The sequence below is a fragment of the Gekko japonicus genome, unplaced genomic scaffold, assembly GCF_001447785.1.
Source record: "Gekko japonicus isolate JY-2015 unplaced genomic scaffold, Gekko_japonicus_V1.1 scaffold303, whole genome shotgun sequence".
NCBI classification, from domain to species: Eukaryota; Metazoa; Chordata; class Lepidosauria; order Squamata; family Gekkonidae; genus Gekko; species Gekko japonicus.
This window is the reverse complement of record NW_015169180.1, coordinates 827,313-843,191: the sequence shown is the minus strand read 5'-3', so window position 1 is coordinate 843,191 and position 15,879 is coordinate 827,313. Positions and strand designations below refer to the sequence as shown.

Below are 15,879 nucleotides of genomic sequence, written 5' to 3'. Positions count from 1 at the left end.
TTGGATTCGCTTCTTGAAGTTCTGTGGGTTGAAATAGGGGGGCCAAAAGGAAACTTAACACTGGGAGTTTGTTATCGCCCACCGGATCAAAAGATAGAGGAGGATTATAAAATGATGAATGAATTAAAGATAGCAGCTAGACAAAAACACTGTGTCGTAATAGGTGATTTTAACTACCCACACATTGATTGGGTCAATATGTGTTCTAGTCGAGAGAAAGAGATTGAGTTTCTAGACACTCTAAATGACTGTGCTATGGAGCAGATGGTCATGGAACCTACCAGGGGAGAGGCGATCCTTGATTTGGTCCTAAGTAACACTCAAGACCTGGTGAGAGATGTAAAAGTGATTGCACCGCTTGGGAACAGTGATCATAATGTTGTTGAGTTCAACATTTGTACAAATAGGGAATTGGCCAAAAAGACTCACACAACCACTTTTAACTTTAAAAGGGGTAATTTTTCTGATATGAGGGGACATGTGGGGAGGAAACTGAAGGGAAAAGTAGAAAGGGTCAAAACCATTGGGGAAGCTTGGAAACTGTTTAAAACTACAATTCTAGAAGCTCAAATAAAATATATTCCGCAGGTTAGGAAAGGCACAAACAGGTATAAGAAAAAGCCTACATGGTTAACAAACAAAGTAATGGAAGCTGTAAAAGGTAAAAAGGATTCCTTTAAGCGGTGGAAAGCTAGTCACAGTGAGGCTGATAAAACAGAACACAGGCTATGGCAAATAAAATGCAAGTCTGTGGTCAGGCATGCAAAAAGGGAATATGAGGAGCATATAGCAAAAAATGTAAAGACCAACAATAAAACTTTCTTCAAATACATTAGAAACAGGAAACCAGCCAGGGAGGCAGTGGGGCCCTTGGATGACCAAGGGGTAAAAGGAGTACTGAAGGATGATAGGGAAATGGCTGAGAAGCTAAATGCATTTTTTGCCTCCGTCTTCACTGTGGAAGATGAGAGGTGCTTGCCCACTCCAGAGCCGCTGAGTTCGGGAGGGGTGTTGAAAGACCTGAGTCAGATTGAGGTGACGAGAGAGGAGGTCCTAAAACTGATAAACAACTTAAAAACTGATAAATCACCAGGCCCAGATGGCATACATCCAAGAGTTCTGAAAGAACTCAATTGTGAACTTGTGGATCTCCTGACAAAAATATGTAATCTCTCCTTAAAATCAGCCTCCATTCCTGAGGACTGGAAGGTAGCTAATGTCACTCCCATCTTTAAAAAGGGTTCCAGAGGAGATCCGGGAAATTACAGGCCAGTCAGTCTGACGTCGATACCGGGTAAATTGGTGGAAACCATTATTAAGGAAAGAATTAGTAGGCACATAGATGAACAAAACCTATTGAGGCAGACTCAACATGGGTTCTGTAAGGGAAGATCTTGTCTCACTAACCTGTTAATGTTCTTTGAGGGGGTGAACAAACATGTGGACAAGGGGGATCCAATAGATATTGTTTACCTTGACTTCCAGAAAGCTTTTGATAAAGTTCCTCATCAAAGGCTCCTAAGCAAGCTCAAAAATCATGGGATAAAAGGACAAGTCCTTTTATGGATCAAAAACTGGCTAATTAATAGAAAACAGAGAGTGAGTATAAATGGGCAGTTCTCCCAGTGGAGGGGTGTAAGCAGTGGGGTACCACAGGGATCAGTACTTGGTCCACTGCTTTTTAACTTGTTCATTAATGATTTGGAGTTGGGAGTAAGCAGTGAAGTGGCTAAATTTGCGGATGATACAAAGTTGTTCAGGGTGGTGAAAACCAGTGAGGATTGTGAGGCACTCCAAGGGGATCTGTCAAGGATGGGCGAGTGGGCGTCAACATGGCAAATGGGGTTCAATGTGGCCAAGTGCAAGGTGATGCACATTGGAGCCAAAAATCCTAACTATAAATACACGTTGATGGGGTCTGAACTGGCAGAGACAGATCAAGAGAGAGATCTTGGAGTTGTAGTAGATAACTCACTGAAAATGTCGAGACAGTGTGTGACTGCAATAAAGAAGGCCAATGCTATGCTGGGGATTATTAGGAAGGGTATTGTAAACAGATCAGCCAATATCATAATGCCGCTATATAAATCAATGGTGCGACCTCATCTGGAATACTGTGTGCAATTCTGGTCACCACACCTTAAAAAGGATATTATAGCTTTGGAAAAAGTGCAGAAAAGGGCAACTCGAATGATAAAAGGGTTGGAACACTTTCCCTATGAGGAACGGTTAAGGCGCTTAGGGCTCTTTAGCTTGGAGAAACGACGACTGAGGGGTGACATCATTGAGGTTTATAAGATTATGCATGGGAAAGAGCAGGTAGAGAAAGAGGTACTTTTCTCCCTTTCTCACAATACAAGAACCCATGGGCACTCCATGAAATTGCTGAGCGGTCGGGTTAGAACGGATAAAAGGAAGTACTTCTTCACCCAAAGAGTGATTAACACTTGGAATTCACTGCCACAGGAAGTGGTGGCGGCTACAAGCATGGATGGCTTCAAAAGGGAATTAGATAAGCATATGGAGCAGAGGTCCATCAGTGGCTATTAGCCACAAGGTATAGATAGGGACTCTGGGGCAAGTGATGCTCTTTCATCTTGGTGCTTGTGGGGGTCAACAGTGGGAGGGCTTCTAATGTCCTGGTCCCACTGGTGGACCTCCTGATGGCACTGGTATTTCTGGCCACTGTGGGATACAGAGTGTTGGACTGGATGGGCCTTTGGCCTGATCCAACATTGGCATCTCTTATGTTCTTATGTTCTTACTATTTAGACTGCAGAAACTTTATGGACTAACATGTAAATTATCAGTACTGTTAAGCTGTATATTTTTAGTTATACAAATAGGATCTCAACCTGGTTCTTTGCTGATCTCTTACTCTGAATTTTAACATGCTTTGGCTCTTAAATTGTAAAAGGCTGTACACCCCTGAGCTAGATGGGCCAGTGGTATATTAAAATACTCAAGAAGTTCAGTTTGACTTTTTTTTTCAACTTCCGGAAGCTATTATCACTACTGTAGGTGGTTTACACAAACGGTGACTGACACTGCTACCTTGTACTTGAGAGTAAACATCAGTATAAAAATTCAATGAACTGGCCTCTGACATGGAGATGTCTGCAGCCACTGAAGAGAAACAGCTGTTTCTTTGTCGAGTTCCCAGTTCCATATAAGGTTTCTCTGTATGAAAGTATATTTGAATATGGGAATGAATGAATGAATGAAGAAGAAGCACCCTTGTTTGGGAACTTGCCCTTTGATTATTAAAGCCAGCATAGAATACATACAAAGTATACAAGCAGAATGAGACACTCTCCTGCATCCAAACACTCACAGGCTCTGAGATAGAGGTGTCCATTCAAATATACCCAAGCCAAAATGAAACCCGAAATTAGCTTGGGGATATTCTGAATGACCAAAAACACTCCTGATATTCTGGAAGTGACAAAAGGTTTTATTTCCCAGAGTTCTGGGAATGTTTCTGTTTTGGGGGCACGAATTGGAAGGGAGAGAGATCAAGCTGGCCAGGTGGAAAGAGGCCAGGTCTACTGATAAGAAATAATGAGGCTATTATCTCCTATATCCTTAGACCTGGAATTTTTAGCAAGACATAGGAAATGGTCTCATTTTTTGCAATGGTAGTAGACCAGGATTCCCATGTACTCCATTACTCCTTAGTCAGCATCAGCTGTTAGGTGGTGCTTCTAGTCCCTTAAAAATTTAAAGGGATGGGACTAACAGCTGTTTGGTGGTGCCTCTCCCTCCCTCCCTGCTTATTCCTACTGCCTATAGGAGGGGGGGAATGGGGGGATTGGAAAAAATAGTCCCAACTAGGGATGCACATCAATTACATTTTTGTGGTCCAGTTTGTGGTTTATGGTTGAATCAGAAACCAAACCATGAACCTATATGAACTGAGAGGTTGTTTTGTGAACCATATCCATTTGTATGGATTCATGGCCCCTGCTTTCTGCTCCCCCCTGCTTTTGGCAGGGAGAAGAAAGCAGGATTTTAAATAGCTCTGAGCAATTTAGACTACTGCTCTCTGCTCACCACAATTTAGACTACTGCTCTCTGCTCACCACAGAAAACTGGGAGCCATTTAAACTAAATAGCTGAGCAGTGGAGTGAAGCTCAGCTGTTTGGATTAAATGGTTACCAGACAGAAGATTATTACTTCTTAGGAAATTTTAAAATTCCCTTTGTCTTATTTACTAAACATTTTAAACGTACTAACTGTCTGGTTGTATTTTTGCTCTTAGCTATATGTAACATTTTAAGTTATTTGCTAATCTTTGATTGTAATAAATCAAATTGAATTGATTAAATATGCTTGGAGCTGAACCCAACAGCAGATCTGTGTGGAGCAAGCAGCTCTGTGTGGATCAGCTGATTAAAGGGACTTTCTTAGGCATCCAATACTGCCCAAGAAAGCCCCCTTAAATAGATGATCCATATGGAGCAAAGTGCTCTAGGTGGATCAGGTGTTTAAAGGGGCTTTATTGGGCAGCCAGCCCCTGGCTCAAAGCCATATATACTTTCTGGCTCCCATCCACTTAAACCAAACAGTTGAGCTGTTTTTTTCTTTCTGAAGAACAGAAAGAAATCTCTGCTTTCTGCTCTACATGAACTGCGTCAATTTTTTTGGAAGTTCATGGTGGGTCTTCAGTTCTCGAACACTGTTTCACGAACTATGAACCAGCCAAAATCCATGATGAACTTTAGTTCATTAGCTGGTTCATGCCCATCCCTAGCCCTAACTTTTCAGGACCTGAAAAAGTACCTGAAATGTTTACAAGAGTCTGGAAATTCCAGGACAATGAAAAGCATGCCCTCCCCAAAGGCTGGCTCTGAAATTAACAGGAAAATCTTTGAGGTACACCCCCCTGCATTGCAGAATGATTTACATCCTTTCTGATGTGATGTCACCATGAAGAGATTTTAGCAGATCAGTTTATCAAGGTTAATAGGTTCTTTGAAAGCACCCTCCCATGATGCAAGATAAAAGCACTGAAAGCCAAGAAGTGATTGTGCAGAAATCCAGATGAAGTGGCAATTTACTGAATATGACTGCTTATGTCTGGTTTGCATGGCATCCTGTGAACCATCCAACACTTATTCAGATTCAGGATGATATTAAATGGTTAAAGTCAACACTTTTCACAACAATGATTTCACAGAAAAGATACTACCATCTCCCATATTAAATACTAGTTAGAGTCTGCATTAATGAATTCCTGAGGATTTGGGAAGGAAAAATTAAGTGCCAATAATGGCATTGCTGATTTAATGGATCTGGAAGATGACTCTAATTGATTATGGCAGTGGGATGTAAAGGAATAAATTGATTTTGGGAGACAGTTAAAAGAGCAAAAAGAAGGGAAGGAAGACAGGGCTGTCTTTGGGAAAATGTAAGAAGTAAAATCAGGAAAGACTGTAGCAATGGAACAGGAATGTAGCTGTAAAGAAGAAATGTCAATGAACATATTAGTCAAAGTAAACGTGAAGGCCAAAGGGCTTCCACTTCTAAAAACCCAAATCTCTACTTCATCCGTCTGTCATAGATTAGGTGGAAAAATAAATTCAGTTGCACAGGTTTACTCAGTGGGGTACAATGTCCTAGAGTCCACCATCCAAAGCAACCATTTTCTCCAGGCGAACTGATATCTGCATTCTGGGACCTGTAATTCAAGGGGATCTCCTGAAGGCTGGAGTCCCTGGCACAGATGAATGATCTTTGAGGCAATTTGAGAACTACAAATAACAGACTGAATTTTATTTTTCATTCTTAGAGTATCACACATATCTCATGCATTTCACTGCAAATAAGCCACCGCTTATGTCCACTGAGATGCATGTGAGGTGGGGTGTATTTATAAACATTTTACTCAGTAAGCGATTTTTCAGGACTTGTAGCAAAATGGAATAAAGTGTATGCCTGTTTAGGAAATGTCACCCCAAATGCAGTGTTTGGCTGGCACATTTATGATTGGCTAGGACTAGTTCAGGAGGCATTACCCTCACTATAAAACAGCTTCATTTGCCCTCACTAATGTCAGCATAGGAGACAGCTCTGGAAAATTCTGATCCTTGGGAGTAAAGGAGCAGACTGAGTAAGCTTAGAGAAGCTCATTAACCCAACTGCTTGGTCCCTACACACCTTCCACCCAGCCCATGCAACTGTCTAAACTTGATCTCATTTGGGCTGGAGTAAGATCTTCCTTGACAGCTCGATAGCTGTCAAAGTTTGGATGATTCCCTTACTATTGCCATGAGGCTAGCTCATACTCTGCACAGTTCCCTGGAGCTTTGGAAGCTTCTGAGCATTTCCATCTGCTGCTCAGGACATGGGCAAAAAACTGGACAAAGTTTCAAGGGGGCAGGTAAATGTCACTGAAAAACAGGACTTTTCAATTATTGCAAAAGTGGCTCGGCTCGGCTCGGCTCAGCTCAGCTCAGCTCAGCTCTGACAAACATTACTGCTAATCTTCACGTATTTCTAGTGATAAGATTACTTATGCTACAGTAATTATTTTCAGCATTATAAATGTTCACTAAGTAGGTGGAACAAATAGATTATTGTGTAAAATAGATAAAACTAAATTAAGCATGTCAGGTCACTCAAGCCTACTATACAGTTTAACTCATTTTGTTAAATAGATCTAGCTTATGTTTAATAATGCTGAATTTGTTTTTTTTAATGTAAAATATTCATCTGATTGCTTGAAAAAGAAAGCTTAGATATTGACACATTGACAGAGATTGTTCAAGCTATGCACTTATAAGCCTTCATATGATCAAAAGACAAATGATGGCAGGATAATGACAGGCCTATCAACTTTTCAGGCATAACTAAAATACTCGCTATTTTTCTAAAGCAGTTCAGTCACACAGTCGTTCAGTCGCACAGTTGAGTCCAACTCTTCACAACCCCATGGACCACATCACGCCAGGCCCTCCTGTCTTCTGCCCCCCTCCGGAGTTTGCTCAATTTTATGTTCGTTACATCGATAACACTGTCTAACCATCTCATCCACTGTCTAACCATCTCATCGTCCCCTTCTTCTGTTACCTTCAATCTTTCCCAGCATCAGGGTCTTCTCCAGTGATTGCTCCCTTCTAATTTGGTGGCCAAAGTATTTGAGTTTCAGCTTCAGTATCTAGCCTCCATGGAACAGTTAGGGTTGATTTCTTTTAGGATTGACTGATCTGATCTCCTTGCAGTCCAACAAGAGTCTTCTCCAGCACTATAATTCAAAAGCATTTATTCTTTGGTGCTTGGCCTTTCTTATGGTCCAACTCTCGCAGCCATACATTACTACTGGGAATACCATTGCTTTGATCATACAGACTTTTGTCTCTACTTTTTATTATGCTGTCTAGGTTTGCCATCACTTTCCTTACAAGGAGCAGGAGTCTTTTAATTTCATGGCTACAGTCACCATCTGCAGTGATATTGGATCCCAGGAATGTGAAGTCTGTCACTGTTTCCATGACTTCTCCTTCTATTTGTCAAGGAGTTATGGGGCCGGATGCCATGATCTTAGTTTTTTGGATGTTGAGTTTCAAGCCAACTTTTGTGCTCTCCTCTTTCAGCCTGAGCAAGAGATTCTTTAGGTCCTCTTCACTTTCTGCCATTAGAGTGGTATCGCCTGCATATCTGAGGTTGTTGATGTTCTTCCCAACAATCTTAATTCTGGTTTGTGATTAATCCAGGCTGGCATTTCACATGATGTACTCTGCATAATAATTAAATAAGCAGGGTGACAATATACATCCTTGTTGTACTCCTTTTCCTATGCTAAACCAATCAGTTGTTACATATCCAGTTCTAACTGTTGCTTCTTGACCCTTACACAGATTTCTAAGGAGACATGTGAGGTGGTCTGGTACTCCCATCTCTTTAAGGACTTGCCATAGTTTGTTGTGATCCACACAATCAAAGGCTTTACGGTAGTCAATGAAGTAGAAGAAGATGTTTTTCTGGTACTCCCTTGCTTTTTTCATAATCCAACGAATGTTGGCAATTTGATCTCTAGTTTCTCTACCTCTTCAAAACCCAGCTTGTACTTCTGGTAGTTCTCTATCCACGTACTGCTGAAGCCTAGTTTGTAGGATCTTTAGCATGACCTTGCTAGCATGTAAAATGAGTGCAATTGTGCAATAGTTTGAACATTCCTTGGCATTGCCCTTCTTTGGAATTGGAATGTAAATTGACTTTTTCCAATCCTGTGGCCACTGTTGCATTTTCCAAATTTGCTGGCATATAGAGTGCAGCACATTAACAGCATCATCTTTGAAGACTTTGAATAGCTCAGCTGGGATACCATCACCTCCGCTGGCTTTGTTGTTAGTAATGCTTTCTAAGGGCCATTTGACTTCACACTTCAGGATGTCTGGTTCGAGGGCAATGATCACACCGTCATGGTTGTCAAGGACATTTAGATCCTTCTTGTATAGTTCTTCTGTGTATTCTTGCCACCTCTTCCTAATCTCTTCTGTTTCTGTTAGTTCCCTACTATTTTTGTCCTTTATCATGTCCGGCTTTGCACGAAATGTTCCCTTGATTTCTCCAATTTTCTTGAAAAGATCTCTAGTCCTTCCCATTCTATTGTTTTCCTCTATTACTTTGCATAGTTCATTCAGGAAGGCCTCCTAATCTTTCCTTGCTGTTCTCTGGAAATCCACATTCAGTTGGGTAAATCTTTCCTTTTCACATTTGCCTTTCACTTTCCTTCTTTCCTCTGTTATTTGTAAAGCCTCATCAGATAGCCACTTTGCTTTCTTGCATTTCTTTTTCTTTGGGATGGTCCTGATTGCTGCCTCCTGTACAATGTCAAGAACCTTCATCTATAGTTCTTCAGGCACTCTGTCTACCAAATCTAGTCCCTTAAATCTATTCTTCACCTCCACTGTATATTCATAAGGGGTGCTAAATATTATTCTCTCTTAAAACAAAATCTTAAGCATTTTACGAGGACCTGTTTCATTTAATAAACACTGGGTTGAGTAGGTTTTGTTCACTAATAATGGACCAGTGCAAGGACATTTCCACCAATGGAACATGCTTCTTCTACCTGAGGAAAGAACATTGTACTGGATGAAGGTTCATTCCATTGGAGGAAGGCTCCAGCATTAATTGAACATAATGTCTGAATCCAACCAGGTTTGTTCAGAATGAATGTGTTACCTATACATAACTGAATGCATCTGCAAGGTTGGAAGGTGATTTAAAACCTATTTATGCCACGTCTGTACAACTCAGAAGCCTCCAAGCCAAAAGAAACCCACCTACCTTGTGTGACTGTCAAAAGGGCTTGGTATACTTCCTGTATTTGCTGCTTGCCTGGAGCAAAAACTTAGGGGGAGTGGGTGTCAAAAACCTGGCTGCCCCCAATATATGGCTGTTTGGCTTAGTCGTAAGAAACGGGGATCCTCGTATTCTTTCTACCTAATTTTCCCCTGGATTTTAGGGTTCTGAATTATTTGATCTTGTTTACGGAACAGCAATGAAATATGAGCAATTTTTCTTTGTTCCATTTTTATTGTTTCTGGATTTGGTTAGATTTAGTTTACCACATTCTTCAGTATACACAGCTTTCTCCCTTATATATTACAATGTGCATGAGTGCAGATACACACCGATTCAAACCATGCAAAGAAGTGTCTTGATGTAATGGCACAATCATGTCACTTTTTTTTCTTTTCTTGCATTTTTCATATATGCGTGTGTGCACGTGAGTGTGTACGCACCTGGAAATCATGGTGACCTCTGGTGACTGACCCCTACTGGGGGCCTGGAGGATACTCAGAGAGGTGGCTGAATAAAGCCTGCACCTGCCTCCCACCTCTGGTACTCCAAAGAGGTCTCCTATCCAAGTACTTGCCAGAGTTGACCCCGCCTAGCTTCTGAGATCTGATGAGAACAGGCTTGCCTGGGCTATCCAGGTCAGGCGGCTCGCAATTTCTTTTTGTGCTGTGATGCAATCACTTCTGGGATTAATTGTAGCAATTCTCTTGATTGATTGATTGATTGATTGAAATTCTCTAAGCTACACCCCAGAATGCAGGTAAGTTAAAACATGGGGCACAGCTGAGTCATGGAACAATTATTAATGGAATGGGAGATGCTCACTTGGCTCTCTTCATAAATTGTGCCGTCATGATCTAGGCCACTGTCCTGCAGGAGCTCGAATCTGTTATTCCAGCGAAGCCAACAATTGTTCAACTGATGAGCCAAGCACTAATTCTTGTGTAAACTTTTTCTTCTAAGGACTGATTTAGACACAACATTTTGGCAACATAAAATAACAGGATTAATTTTCTCATTAATTTCATGGAAAAAAATATTTCTTGCGAAAAGGGATCCTCATGTTGTGTGCAGTTTTCCTTTACTGTACTGGACAACTTTTCTATTATTTTCATGAAGTAGTGTCAGCCATCACCCCATTCACGGGGAGGGGGGGGAGGGAGCACGTTCAGGTAAAACTGGCATGATAAAATCAACTTGCGATGAGTCTGCTGTTAACTGATATGTGACTCACATCAATATCAACTATCTCACATGAGGATGTTTTCCTACCTTCCTCCAAATGCATACATTAATTTGCAGTCGATCTCAAAAGCTTACAGATTTCTTTTTGCCCTGTAAATGCCTCAGTCTAATTGTCATGTACTTATCTGTTCTTCAGATTTAATTAGTTAAGCTAACTACCATAAATGTACCAGTGACTTAATGTAAATTTGACATATTTCTGCTTTATTTCCTGACTTCCACAGCACTTACATGTAGGACCCTGTTGGAAAGTGCTGCAACCGCAAACTAAGGGCTGGAACCCCAACCTAAGTGGCTCCTCACCACTCAACTAATGCAAGGCTTCCTTTGTATGCAGATCCCATTCTTGTTTCTGTTAGCAGACCATCCCAAAACAGCCTGTGAACAAATCTGCAAAGCCTGTTTTGGCACCATCCCAGCAATGAACTAGCTACATGAAGCGAAATAAGGTACTATGATAGTCGACTGTTGAGTAATAATTTCCTCTTCTAATAAATATTAAAACCAATGCTTCTACCTCTGCGTATTGGAAGAAACATACTTGACTTCTAGGATTTGTTAGAATCTGAGGATGCAGATATATCTGGAACTGCAGGTCATTCCAGGCTTTGCTTGAAGTCAACATGACAGTGATACCGGGTAGCTGTTTAGAGTATTTTGATTGTGAGTCAGTCAACATGGCCAAGTGGGGCTATTTTCAGGAATGAGGCCAGTAGAGCAACAGACACAGACTGAAAATATTCTAATTATTTTTAAAAGGTTTTATTGCAATTACTGTGTAATTGGCAAGTATTCTCAGGCTTACTTGTTTCTCTAAGATGGAACAAATCTGTAAAATTGTATTTTTATTTGGCTGGCAACCAAGAAAATGATTTTAGTTGATTAATCACGTGCCTTTTAGCTGATGAATTAATCAATTAAATTTTAAATATTTTTGTGTATTGCAAAAAATCTATATAGGTGCCTTTTTGAGATACTGAATGAAGTGTAAAATAACATATAAGGTAATAAACAAAAGCTACTCTTCAGCATCAGAAGAAAGACCCTTCCAGATATTTTATTTTTCATCTTCTATTGCAGGAACATACCAGTACCAAAATAGTCTTAAGAATTAAGGGGGTCCTTAACTCACAGCTCGCAGATTAAAATTTATTCCCTACTAATTAATCAGCTAAAGCTTTAGTTGATTAATATACCAATTAAAGTGATCAAAGCCTGCAGCTCTAATTTAAATGAATTAGCATGCCCTAATGAGTAAAATCCCTTTTTTCCTTTTAGAGAAGTAGCAATCCTAGAAAAAATGAGCTGAATAATTCATTTGCACCAGTTTCTTAAAATATAAAATTGCCATGTACTCATTATATAATGCACTCAACATGCTTTATAGCAATGTTGATGGTGCTCTAACATACACTAATTGCTCATTTTCCCTAATGCGGTAATCCATAACTCAGTTAAGCTGGAAAATGTAGGTTAAGTGTACTTCTATTTATGGAGGTCAGTGGTATCAAGGGACTTTTCTAAGGAAATGGATGCCACAACTAATGTATGATTTCTGTAAAAATCAATGGAAACGACACATCTTCTTCCCGGACCTGGATAGTCCAGGCAAGCCCAATCTTGTCAGATCTCAGAAGCTAAGCAGTGTCGACTCTGGCAAGTACTTGGATTTGAGACCTCATTGGAATACCAGCAGTTGGGAGGGGGGGCAGGCTTTATTCAGCCACCCTCTCTGAATATCCTCCAGGTCCCCAGTAGGGGTAAGTCACCAGAGGTTGCCATGACTTCCAGGCGCACACACAGTCAGTCACCAGAGGTCACCAGGACTTCCAGGTGCACACACACAGAGATGAAAAAGAAACTATACATCTTCTGAAATTCTCCAACACTGAGTTCCTGATAATTTCTTACTGTCTATAATTTGGATGCTCTAGTTACACAAGAAAGCATGCCATCAGATGTTTCCATAGATCTCTACATTATCCTGAAGTAAAAGTAGAGGCCTGGAAAAAAATCAATTCAATCATTTCATTAGGACCACTATGAAAGGAGTACCTGTGATTGAACAAAGGCACAAAGATGCCACACATACAGCTTTTCATGGATCTGAAGTTGCAAAATGTTACATTAAAAGTGATCATGAGTTGTGGCACAAAGTATCTTATGTTATCAGGGACAATCTATTAGGGAGATCATAAAAATGACTATCACAAGAGTAGTTGTATTCTTTCAAATGATAGTTCAGGCCTATAAATCATGTGACGTTGAATGCAAATGCACCAGCTGTGCATTTTGGCTGGTCAAGTGCTTGCCATATCCCTTGTTCCAGAGAAGCAGCAAAAACTCAGAGTGGGGCACAAGACACAGCTGGTGTATTGTGATTAGCCTGTGGTGGAGAAAGACTGCAAGTTTCTGAAGCAAAATGATACATAACCATTGTATAATTATTAATTACTGATTATGGAAATTCTTAACTCTGGTTGTATTTAATTTTTTTTGGTGGGGTGCTTATACGTTTATGAACATTTGAATCAATCTAAATTATCTCAACAATGTGGTGGCAGATGTTAACAGTTAAAAATATTTAGCACATGTAAAAACAAAAACATAAAACAGAACAATTATTAAGGTCAAATGACTGGGGGGGGGGAATCTGTAGAGGACTTACTCTCTTTCCGGGAGGTCCAGGAGGGCCTGCTTCACCTGAGGGACCTGGAGGACCCTGCAATAAGGTATCGGTATTAATATGTCATAGTTTCTGGTGAGTGTTATTAAAAAGCAAATATGAGCATCACAATGAAGACAATTTCAAGCATGTTTAATCTGGCATCCTCTGTGGTGAATACACTAAGAAATGGTATGTAACTTAATTATAAGAAATAATTGGCGAAGGACAGCTGTTCTTTTCCATCATGCTTCAGGCTATTTATGACATATATCCATGCTGTTTGATCAACTGGCCTCCTCAGCAATCAACACAGTTCCAATTCTTCTTCTTGTGTAAAATGTACTACAGAGACATCGCTGCACCTTTGTTTATGTCTCCTGCCTTCTCTTAGTGCCCTTAATATCAACATATGCAGAAATCTCCCTCTGCAATTACAGATTCATTATATTTGGTTCCAACTACTCCACATGCCCAAGGGAGCCTTGAGCTTGTGTTTCTTGAAAAGCACATCCCATATGCTACTTGGCAAATCATTTAGAAAACTGATGGTATTTTCAAAAGTTTGTGATATTGCATGGCTATCTACTGTTCAAAGGAAAAAAAAGCCACAAATTCCACTGGGAATGGCCAGTCGTCAAATCTATATATCTAATACCGAAGTCGCCCCCTGCGTGCGGATACTTATTTCCGCACATCGGGGGCACCTGGGGGGGAGGGAGATGTTTGTGCACACTTGGGGAAGTCCCCAGGTGTGCACAAAAATCTGAAACCTGTAAAAAAATATCGGGGGGATACTTAAATCCCCCAAAAGTGACAGAGCGTCCCCTGCGCATGCGCAGGGGACGCTCTGTCACTTTTCGCTGCGGAGGGGGAGGGAAGAGAGCAGGGAGGCCCGCGTGGAGAGAGGCAAGAGGGGGAGATCGAGCGGGGGGGTGGAGGGGGGGTGGAGGAGATGGGGGGAACCGGCTGCTGCTTCCTCCTCTTCCTCATAGGTGTGGAGCTCCCTCCCCCCCGCAAGTATCGCGGGTCCTGCCCCATGTTCTTTCTAAATACCTTCCTATAATCTGTCCACACATACATCTGACAATGCAGTCCTAAGCAGTTATACCTGTCTAAATCCATTGATGTTAATGTGCTTAGAAGGATATAATTCTGCTTAGGACTGCACTCCCATCATCATATTTCTGCATGTTCACAGAGCACACAAATCAAAACACCAGGCTCTGTCTTGGCTGATATTAGGATAGTGCTGTGGTGTATGAAACAAATTTAATTTGGAAGAAACATATGTAACTTTCTGGTTATCAAATTAGTTGGGAAGGCCATTTAGTACTAATTATCTACACTGCTTATTCTTTCATTTTTTTTTCTATTAAGAAAAATTAAATAAGTTTTCCCAAGTATACTTACAGGTTGGCCTGGGTCACCATCTTCACCTTTGTCTCCTCCTGTACCATCAGTACCCTACAAGAACCAAAAAAGGAAAGAGAAAAAAAAGAAAAAAAAGTTCACATCACTTAGCACAATTGAACTTTATGACCTACCCATAAAGATGAAATTCTTTTGAGGACCACTATAGATTCTCAGAAAGTGCTACTAAAACCTATTCATTTACTGCACAAATTCTCCTTTTCCTCTGAAGAGCTCCGAGTGGCTTACAGATTGCTCCCAGCTTAAAGGGAGAGCTCTGCTTAGCTTCAATAGCAGAAATGCACGAGATATAATGCATGGGGTTGACATTTTTCAAGTCAGTATCAGTGACAGACTAGCTGAAATGGGAAAAAATACTACTTATTCAAAGCATGAGCACAGTGGCATTAGAAATGCATAAGGTCAGAGCTTCACTTCTATAAAAAAGGAGAAAAAAGTTTGAGTCCAGTGGCACCTTTAAGACCAACAAAGTTTTATTCAAGGTATAAGCTTTCCTGTGCATGTACACTTCTTCTGCTATCTGAAGAAGTCCGCATGCACATGAAAGCTTATAGTTGAATAAAACTGTTTTGGTCTTAAAGATGCCACTGGATTCAAACTTTTTCCAGCTGCTTTAGACGAACATGCTACCCACCTGAATTAAAAAAAAATAGCAATGCTCATGGGACTTTATGGCTCTAATGTTACAGCAAGTTACTTGCTATAGTAAGCTGCTGGTGTATTGTAGGAACCAGTCTTAAATCTCTCAAAAACCAGCTGTGGATTGTCCTTGGCAGAAAAGATCTGGCTATCGTGGAACATGCCCTGCTAACACCTATATTGGACTGCTGTAATGTGCTCTGTGTGGGGCTGCCCTTGAAAAATGTTCAGAAACGTCAATTAGTACGGAATGCTGCAGCCAGGATTTTGGCAAGACTGGGTCACAGAGATTATATTATTCCAGTCTTGGTCCTTTTCCACTGGCTCCTGGGCCCAATTCAAGGTGCTGGTGTTGACCTTTAAAGCCCCTTATTATTTGGGACCAGCATACCTTAAGGACACCTTTTTTTTGTATGAACCTACTTAACCACTATGGTCTGAGGTCCACCTTCTGAGACTAGATGAATGACAACCTGAGAAATGGCCTTCTTAGTTGTGGTGCCAAAATTATGGAACCCCTTTCCCAGGGATATTCATCTCTCCCATTCCAACACTGTTTCTACCTGTGGGTGAAGAATTGTTTTCC

General features: G+C 40.8%; 1 protein-coding gene across 1 annotated transcript in view; it reads right to left on the bottom strand.

Moving 5' to 3' along the window:
- Positions 1-15,879, bottom strand: part of COL11A1 (collagen, type XI, alpha 1) — a 362,318-nt gene that overhangs the window by 37,908 nt on the left and 308,531 nt on the right. The window contains exons 54-55 of the mRNA XM_015416098.1: positions 14,634-14,687; positions 13,224-13,277 (exon numbers count right to left, since the gene is read on the bottom strand). Of these exons, the coding sequence (XP_015271584.1) occupies positions 13,224-13,277; positions 14,634-14,687 (108 nt within the window). The remainder of the gene's footprint in view (positions 1-13,223; positions 13,278-14,633; positions 14,688-15,879) is intronic.